This window comes from Belonocnema kinseyi, chromosome 2 (genome assembly GCF_010883055.1).
Source record: "Belonocnema kinseyi isolate 2016_QV_RU_SX_M_011 chromosome 2, B_treatae_v1, whole genome shotgun sequence".
In the NCBI taxonomy this organism is placed as follows: domain Eukaryota; kingdom Metazoa; phylum Arthropoda; class Insecta; order Hymenoptera; family Cynipidae; genus Belonocnema; species Belonocnema kinseyi.
The window spans coordinates 79,621,012-79,631,587 of NC_046658.1; the positions used below are offsets into that span (position 1 = coordinate 79,621,012).

At 30.4% G+C, this 10,576-nt stretch overlaps 1 protein-coding gene across 1 annotated transcript in view; it reads left to right on the top strand.

The window, feature by feature from the left end:
• The window catches only part of LOC117182732 (probable Na(+)/H(+) antiporter nhx-9), a 61,137-nt gene that overhangs the window by 24,250 nt on the left and 26,311 nt on the right, over positions 1-10,576 (top strand). Inside the window, exon 4 of the mRNA XM_033375837.1 lies at positions 8,824-9,080. Within this exon, the coding sequence (XP_033231728.1) occupies positions 8,824-9,080 (257 nt within the window). The remainder of the gene's footprint in view (positions 1-8,823; positions 9,081-10,576) is intronic.

A 10,576-nucleotide genomic window follows, 5' to 3' on the forward strand; every position in this document is an offset into this window, starting at 1 on the left:
TTCAGCGTTAATACCGTCTACCCCGGCAGCCTTACCGTTTTTCAAGTTCTTAATTATATCCCTAACCTCAGTGACACAGACTTTTTCAATTGAGTTTTCTAAGGCATCGTGTTCAACATCGCAGTTGTGGTGTCCTATAGCTTCATCTCCGAGTTGTCTCCTAAAATAGTCTCTGAAAGCCTCTAGTATTAGATCTGCATCATATACCATTTCCCCCCTACTATTTCTCATGTTGACAATTTCTGTACTTTGGTTTCCTTTCATTTTTTTATAAAGTAGTTTCCTGCTTCCTTCAAAGTCGTTTTGTATTTTTATCTCTTCTTCTGCTCTAATTGTAATTTTACTTTCTTTAACTAATCGTTTAAGCATCCTGTTTTCGCGTCTATAATCATTTCTATGTCTACTTATTTCCTCATTGCTAAGACCTGCGATGTTTAAAGTTCTCTTGTACGCTTCTCTTTTTGCTTTTTGGACAGCCTGAATTTCACCATTCCACCACGCATCACCAGACATTCTTCCTACAACTGCGGTACCACACACTTCGATCGTGCATCTAACAAGGATATCCCGTAACATTGTCCAGGCGCCCTCTAAATCTTTGTTTTTTATACGGTCCTCCCATGTTGCCCTATCTATGATTTCGATTATCTTATTTTGGAAATCTATTCGCACATTCGGTTTCTGTAGGTTCTCAATTTTGATTCGCGTTTGTTTTGCTTTCACACACACACACACACACACGCGCGCGCGCACGCACACATATATATTTCAATCGAAAACGAGTCAGGCGGCCCTCACTGTTTACGTTTCTATCACCCCGAAATCAGTCCAAGGCCATTGGAAGACAACCCCCGATACTTGACTCAAAGCGAGAGTTTGGTTTAATTCATGCGACAAACCCTTGCACGCAAAATTTGCCAATACGTTTGTTCACCTGCAAACATTTTCAAACGGATTAAGTTGACAATTTGCAGACGGAAAGTTAGTGGAATTCCCACGTAAACTCAATGGAATTTCTAACTGGAATTTTCGTAGAATTTCTGTGGAGTACTTTTCGGGGTATCTTGCCATTTTGGTGAGTTTTGTAATTGCTCAGTTTTATGTAAGACCCCAATTGAACAAATAAATGTTTACTAGAAAACATCGGCTGTGAAATTTGTGAGGCCTCGTAATTATATACGTAAGCTATTTAATAATAGACCTTGAAAACGGTGTAATGGAAGCCGAAAAATATTATCATGCAAAAATAATAGGCCAAATATAAGACCCGTCCTAATATTTACTATATTTTTCTATAAAATATCTCCAATTATTTAATATTAGTTTTACATATTTTCCTACATTTTTCCATAATCGAATAAGAATGGCCAAAAATAACCTAAGCATTTTAAAGAACGATTTCGATCACAATAAACGCTAATAAAATGTAAAATAATAGCAAATTATACAATTTTATCAAATCACTTCAACACTCGAATCTCTTTTGCCCAACCAGTAAATAGTAGACGAACGTTTATTTGTCGGCATGTTGGCCTCAAAAATTTACTTGCTCACAACTCAATTTTTTAATTTCTTTAAACTAACCGTTAAACCCTAACATCCTTCCACACCTTATCTCTGAAACCGCTTGCTCTTATCGCCTTGCCTTCCACGCTTCGCCTCGCACACATGTCCCTACTTTCTCGCATCGCCTCGCATTGCCAAAATCCGCCTCTGCGGCTAATACCTAACACTTATAGCTCCTCTTATAATTTTAAATGATTTAAAAAATAATATATATTTCAGAAATTGTGGAAAAACTTTGTTTATATATATATATTTTTTTTAATATTGGATAATATTTTAAATTCTCTCCAATTTTTGGAAATACCTTGAAATATTTTGAAATCTGTCCAAATTTGTTAAATTCTTTGAAAACCCTTAATTTTCTGAATAAATTCTTTAAAATTTTATTAAAATATTGCAAAATTTCTTGAAATCTCGTGAAGTAATGGATAATTTGCTGATATTCCCTCAAGCTTCTTGAACATTTTTTTATCTTTAAAATGACAAGGAATCCTTTCAATTACTACAAAATATATATAATCCTTTTAAATCTTTCACAATCCCTTCAAATTTTGTTTTATATTTTGAAAAGTTCTTAGAATCTTTTAAGATACTCTCAAAAAGTTGTAATCCTTTTTAATTTCTTGAAATTCTTTAGAATATTTTTAAATATTCTAAAATCTTTAACATTTTGTAAAATCTTTAGAAATATCTTGAAATATTGGAAAGCTCCTCAAATCCTTCAAATGTTTTGAAATCCCTGAAATCGTGAGAACAAATTCTTTCAAATTTTATTACAATATTATAAATATTTGAAATTTTCTTGAAATCTTTTTAAATACCCCTGAATCTATCAAATTCTTTTAAATCTTCGCAAATTCGTGAAATCTATTGGAATTTCTTGAAATAATTTAAAATACGTATCCTAAAATTTTGAAACTTTATCATAAGAATTAAAATATTTGCAAATACTTTAAAATATTTTAAAATTTCATCAAATCTTTCCAATACTCTGAAATGCCTCAATTCTGGTTAACAAGTTCTTTTTAATTTCCATGAAGCATTATACAATTATAAAATTTGAAGTTCTATGAAATCCATTGAGATCCTGGAGAATTAATTCAGATGTCTTTAGAAATCTTATAAAACTTCCTGAAATTCGTTGAAATTCATCAAAAATCCTTTGAAATATTTTTAAATCTTTCAAAACCCCTGAAGTGGCTTCGAGCCTTTTAAACATCTTAGCTTAAGCCAAAAAACTTTAAAAATGTTGAATGGTTTCTCAAGTAGTAGTAATTTAAAAAGTTATGAAAAAACATTGTTTTTATGGATATACTATTTTACAGAAAGATGGAGAAAAAATAAAAACAGAAATTTAATCATATCGATATGAAATCTTCATACAGATATTACAATCTCCGATTTTAAAATTAGTGAACTTTAACGCAATTTGCGCTTCCATTTCATTTTACGGATTGTACCCCACCCCCCTTCCGACAAGCTGTTGCGTAATTTATGGATGGCCCCTTATTGCAATTTCTAATCATTTATTGCTAAAAATGAATGAGTTATGCAGGGAACTAATCTGGCAATCATTATTGAAATTTTTATCAATGATTAATTAATAAAAAAATATTCTAAATACTGTATGTGAATTTAACTGATGGCAGAGTCAAAAGATAAGTTAATTGATTTTTTCATTTATAAACAGCTGACTTTATCCATTTTTTCAATGCTCTAAATATGTTCACTAGAAATTTATCTATGAACGCTTTTAACTTGAAAATATCAATGTATTGTCAGATACTTGTAAATTAATTAGAAATTATTGTCGCTTTGAAAAAAATTCACTCAATTTTTAATTTACTCCTTGAAATTGTACAATTGTGAATATTTTAATTTCAAATAGTTCACATGCTTTTGGTGCCGATTAAATTTTTTTAAATTTGATTGTTCAAATAAAAATCCACTTTTAATTTCGAAAAGTGGACATAGCCAGTTTTTTCGGAAACAGAATGAGATATGAAAAAAATTAAGTGATTAAAATTGTTGCTTGGAAAAATGGCTGCAAAAAGATCCCTTTAATAATTATTAATTTCACTTTGTTTTCTTGAAAAAACTTGATTTTTCGATTTTATTATAAATTTCTTACTTTTTGTTCTTGATATAATTATTTAAAGTAAAAAACTTACGAATGTACTTATACCCACATTTTTTTTAACTAGATACTTTTTATCATAAACTGATATAACATTCTTAATGCAAAAAAATATCTTCAAACGATTCGAATAATATCATTCATCTCTAATAATTTATTCGCTGTTATGAAACAATGAAAAACGAATGTTTACTTTAAAAACAATAAAAATAAAAAAGTATTTCAACAAAACAAAGTGAGATTAAGAACGATTAATGGGGTATTTTTGTGGCAATTTCTCCAAAGAACAATTTTGCTGTATTAACATTGTTAAAGTAATTTCAACGGAACCGTGATAAAATTTTAGGTTAATAATTCCTAAAGTATTGCTTTATGGTATTTTGAATTTGCAACTGCTTACTTTCTTATGCATCACATAGATACATTCTCAAATGGGAGACCCTAAAATTAGTCTCATTTAAGGGACGTAAAATAAAACATTTGCAATTTTAGCAATTGAAACGAATTCTATACAGCAAGCTTTTTTAATGAATTACACAGCCACACAAAAAAAGTGTGCGGATCTGGTAACAAGACACACGTATTCCTATGGATTTTGGGGCGCTGAATTCAAATTCGGTATCAAAAATCACCCACCACGTCATGGTTGAGCCATAACCTCAAAAAATGACGAGAAATCATGCACTGAGGCAAATAAATTTAAAAATAATGTCAGTGATGCAAATTTTCACTTCAAAAACATGTCGACAACTGTGAAGGATCAACCCTTGCCTGATATCAACTTATTTAACATAACTTTACCCAACAGAACCTGACCTCATCTAACCTGAATTAACAGAAATTTATTGAACTACACGTAAAGCTCTGGAAGCATATTTTCCCACTAGCAAATGTGTGCTACATCGAATGGGTCAACTCGAGCCTAACCTAGAAATAAATCTAATCTAGCCTCACCTAACCTAACCTAACCTCACGAAACGTTGTGTTTGCGGTACCGTTTCATTCAGCTTCGGCTTAACCTACATAAAGGTTTAACCTGTCCTAACCTAACAAAACCTGACCTAACCTAACCGATTACGCTGGCACACATTTAAGGCTGAGAACCGTACGCTTACATAGCTACACGTGTAGTTGAATTTCATTCAGCAATGTTAGGTTAGGTCAGGTTTTGTTAGGTTAGGATAGGTTAAACCTCTATGTAGGTTAAGCCGAAGCTGAATGAAACAGTACCGCAAACACAACGGGACAACACAATGAGTTTAATTGTGTTACGTGAAGTTAAGTTAGGTTAGGTTAGGTTAGGTCAGGTTTTTTTAGGTTAGGATAGGTTTGACCTCCTTGCAGATTAAGCCCAAGCTGATTCAAACGGTACCGCAAACACAACGGGACGACACAATCAGTTTAATTGTGTTTCGTGAGGTTAGGTTAGGTTAGGCTAGATTAGATTTGTTTCTAGGTTAGGCTTGATTTGACCCATTCGATGTAGCGCACATTTGCTACTGGGAAAATATGCTTCCAGAGCTTTACGTGTAGTTCAATAAATTTCTGTTAATTCAGCTTAAGTGAGGTCAGGTTCTGTTGGGTAAAGTTATGTTAAATAAGTTGATATCAGGCAAAGGTTGATCCTTCACTGTTGTCGACATGTTTTTGAAGTGAAAATTTGGATCACTGGCATTATTTTGAAATTTATTTGCCTCAGTGCATGATTTTTCGTCATTTTTTGAGGTTATGGCTCAACCATGACGTGATGGGTAATTTTTGATACCGAATTTGAATTCAGCGCCCTAAAATCCATAGGAATACGTGTGTTTTGTTACCAGATCCGCACACTTTTTTTTGTGTGGCTGTGTTATTAATACTTTATTTTGCTAATATTATAAAATTATAAGCCTTAAAATTGGAATGTAATTAATTTTAAATGACAGAAATTTTGTTATTTAATTACACATATTTTGAAATTATGGACTTATACACATTTTCAAAAGCTACGATTTTAAATGATTTTAGTTTATAATTCTTAATCCCTATATTATGCAACAAAAAATTGTTTAGTTTTGAATGCTTTAATTAAAAATTAATTTGTAAAGATTCTATCTAATTTCTTATTCCTTGAATGCTTGTTATATTCAAAACTCTTAAATTTATCATTTAAAAGTTTCTAGACTTAAAATTTTTGTACCGCTCGATAAAATCTAACTTCGAGAAAAGAAAAGATGTAAATTACATTTTATTCAATCAAATTAAAACCTAAAATTGCTCTCGTAGGGCTTATTGGATATTATATCCATTTTGAGTATTCAATTACTTTTCCATCACTTCCACCTGGATTCCTCAGGAAATCAATTCAGTTCTCAACCAGTTGCATCAAAATGTTCACAAAGCAATCATATTTAGCTTATATTTAAAATCTGATGCTGTGTAAAGATATGCACCATTCATTCAGTTAAACTTGACAAAAATATAGTTTTTTGATGGAATTCCATATAATTCCTGCAATTCTTGCGGTACATTTCTATTCATAGAACTTTGAAATAGAAAATGATAAATGTTCTTTAGGATTGCAATGTTTTTAATAATCAATGTTTCACATGAATTTAAAATTATTTAATACATATTATAAATAAAATATCTCAATCTAAATTGAATTCAATAATGTAATAGACGTGAAGGTCGGTTATATCTTGAAATTCACCCCACTTTGATAAAATGTTACGAATGTACTCGATTTATCAAAAAAGTCCAGTGGACAAATGCTTGCGACAAGGCCAGTCGCAAGAGCCTGAAAAAGGACTTACATTACAAGTTTCTAACGAGTAAAATTTTAAACGTAACAAATTGAAATTTTACATTTTTTATTGTTAATATCTGAAAATAAAGATTTAACAAAACCAACAAACATAAAAATTGCATTATTTAACTAATTTCAGCAGAAATTAATTGGAGCAGGTATAGCTAAATGGTGCTAAGTCTACTCTTTGACGAGAAAATTGAAGTTTTTTACTCTGAAATGGAGCATTTAAATGTGTTAAAATATCTTAACATTTCAAAATAAATAAATGAAGTGCACTAAAATATTCATTTTTTGAATAGGTAGACGGTAATTATAGGCTTTTGACAAATATTTAACGACTGGGAATATTATTATGAAATATAAAAAATATTGTAATAATACTACAAATGTCTTATTTTTCTGTTAATTTGTGGTATTTGTTATGAAATAAATAAAAATATATATTTTATATGATTTTCTTACCTATTTTTTCTATTTTTTCACAGAATGATAAATAAACTGATACATCCACTTACCCAACAAAATTCTCAATCGGTTGTAAATTGTTCCTCTAGAAAGGTTTTTGTTTCTTCTCTTATAAAATTATATTAATTGGACGTAGCACCGTTTGGTATTCCTCACTTCAATTGCAAGTGCCTTATTTATTTCATAAGAGGAAATTTATAATTTACTCTCACTAGGCTGTTCTTGAAAATGAATAATTTTTTATAGAATTGCATAGTAGGGGCAGTGGCTATTTGATCGCGCTCTATTCTTTATTAACCTACCCGCACTAACCAACTTCCCTTCACGCAACTGTAGGATCGCCAGAATACTTCCGTTAACCTTAAACAGCAGTTCCTTCTTACCTAATGAGAAATAAATTGTGAAATATACACATTTTTTTATGCAATTAGTAATTTAGAAATATTATATCTGAAATCTGCGTTTTTTGGTGATTTCCACGGCCTGTTACTTGCCTGAATAAGTTGAAGATTGGAAGTATTTTTCAGGAAAAATTGTTGTATCTTAAATTTCTAAAAGATTTTGTTATGTACATTTTAAGCCCAATATATACAGAAGTGTTTTTGGACTTTTTATAATCATTCGCCAGGGCTGCTACCGTATTTTGATTTCTTAGTTTCTGCTCTTTCCCAGGAGTCTTCAAATGTAATTAGAAACATTCTAAGCCTTTCGTTTCCCCGAGTCACTAGACACCCTGTTTTTAGAAACGGTTTTAATTAAACATAATTACAATTTGTGAGCGATATTTAATTTATTAAAATATATAGAAAATTTGAGGCTTTTATGTGAAAATTATACGAAGCAGTTTGATTAAAGTATCTATCAATTTGTTTATTTTTTACAAATTGAATTTAAACTTATTTGATTTTGAATGTTATCAACATTTAAATCTTAGGGGGGGGGGGTAAAGGTTTCACTGTAAAAAAAACACTCTTTTTGCTAATTTTTTTTAAGAGTATGGATTGAGCAAATGTATTAAAACTTTTTGTACATTATTAAGTATACTTTTGGCCATATTCTGTATTTTTTAAATTTTGAATTGAATCGGTGAAGTAGTTTTTAAATGGCAGGGAGCACGGACTTTAAAAAAGTAGTTTTGAGAAAAAAAGCGTTTAAAGTTTTAGAAGCCCGCAGCTGTCGGTGCTGTAATGCTAGAGGACAGGAGACTAACTAGACAATGACTTCGAGAGTTTTGCTCAGATCGACTTAAAATTTTAGGGGTATATTTTTGAAATGTTCAACAATAAGAAAAGACAAACATAAGAAACGATTTTTTGAAAGTGCATACCTTCACCCCCCCCCCCCAAACCAATAAATGTTACGTGCAAATTACAACGGTACAATTTTGAAAGCTTTTTCTTTGTAAATTAAAAAAATGTTACAATCCGAAGTTAAGGAAATAAAGGAAAGACGAATTTAAAATCAATCATCGAAAATATTTTTTAAGGAAAAGTGAAAAAAAACAGCAACATTAGTGAAAAATTACAAGAAAATAGTGCCATTAGAGGTATTTTTTTAGAATGTATTATAGAAACTTCCATAAATTGAAACTGCATTTTCCTGCATTCATTCTTATTTTCCTTCTAAATATAATATTACCAAGTTACTAATTGCAAAAATAAAAAAAAATGTATTTAGTATTTTATTTCTCATTGAGTAAAAAGGCTGGTAAGGGCCGGCGACAGCAATCTGGCGGTCCCTCGGCTGCGTAAGGGCAAGTTGGGGAGTAGGGGTAGAGCAAGCAGGTAGACGCGGTCAAATGGGTATTTGCCCATAATAGTATGTTGCTCTAGATCTAATTGACCATCTTTTGTAACTTTTACAGGTACTTTATCACATGTTCGAGGCCTACAGCGAAATGGGAATACATAGAATCAATTACACGCACATTTTATCTAGCCTGGCAAACTTCCTCATCGTAGCCATTGGTGGTACGATAATTGGTGTAATCTGGGGATTCGCCACTGGTTTCGTAACTAGATTTACGCATCAAGTGCGTGTCATCGAACCAATCTTCATTTTCATCATGGCTTACTTAGCCTATCTTAATGCTGAAATATTCCACATGTCCGGAATTCTAGCGTAAGCTATTTTAAAATATTAATTAAAAAATCAGAATTGGGTACAATTCATCATTAAAAATCAGGGTTTAATTTTTTTAAATCCAGTGATTTCTAATTAATTTCAGCATATTGCACTGGATGCAGACCAATTTACCAACAATTTCTTGTAAAATTATTGATCAATGTAAAATGATTAGTGATTTTTTAAATTATTTAATTCTAAAAAACTCCCCCTAGCATTATTATAAGCATTTTTTAAACTATGAAAGTATAATAATTTATTTTTATTAGTAAAAAATCAATCTGAATCAATTCGCAAATTTAAAATTTTCCGAAATATACTATAATAATTATAAAGACTTTCAAATAGGTGCAAATAAAAAAAAATCCAGTTATTTTTTGTTTAATTTCATGATTTTTCAATTCGGCAATATGTTCTGTTCGTTCTTTGGATTTCAAAATTCAAATTTTTCAAAAAAAATGTCCAATGTTTGAAATGTCGAAACTGAAATTTATTCAGCTTAAACCGAAGAAAAAGTTGCTTATTTTAGTTTCATGTGAAAAAAAGTTTTCGTAGTGTTGAAAACATTTCAAAATCGCGAAAAATCTGAAGTTCAAATATTCCCAACATTCTAAATTATGTAAGCAAATTTTTTTTTAATTTATAATTTGACATAAGAGTTCACTAGCAATAATCGTACATTATAAAAAACTCCGTATGCTTGAGAAAATCAGATACATTATTTTAATTTTGAGGAATTTGAATTTTTGAATCTAAAACACGAACAGAAGATAGTGTCCGATAGACAAAAGGTTTTGCAGTTGAAAATTTAGTATGAGCAGGCACCTTTTTTGATGTTATAAAATGCTGTCAGAAAAGAAGGTGAAAAACGAACCAGCATTTTAGAAGGTTTTGAATTTGTTACTGTTTACGACATATGTTATTAAAAATTTTACGATAAGACTTCATTTTTAAGTTATTTGCTTCTGAAGTGTACAAAATAAAGTTAGATAATCTTTTGAGAAAAAAACGAACAGTCAAAATGATTACTTTTACAGGGGAAAAAGTCTTCTGTTAAGAATGAGGGACTTGTTTTAAGAAACATTTATATAACTTAAGACAAAAAATGGGCGTAAATATAACTGTAAGCTTTGCACTGGAATTTTAGCTTTATAATATAGTGAAAGTTGTGATGAAATAAGTAAGTTGGAAAACGCAAACTTTGTTAGATTGCCTTGAAAATGAAAAAAAAATGGTCAATTCTACTTTTTTCCAAAAATAAAATAAGAATTTTTCAAGAATTTGTGCGGATAGCTATAAAAAGATTACCAATTTATATTATTATTATTTTTAATTTACAAAAAACAATATTAAAACAAATTTTCTAATCAAATGAATGTGGTCATAAGGATTTTGTAATTGAAGCATCTTTTCTTCAATTCCATTATGTAAATAGCCACTATATAGAATAAGGGTGCTTTCTCATTTGCATATTCAACCAAATGAGATTGGAT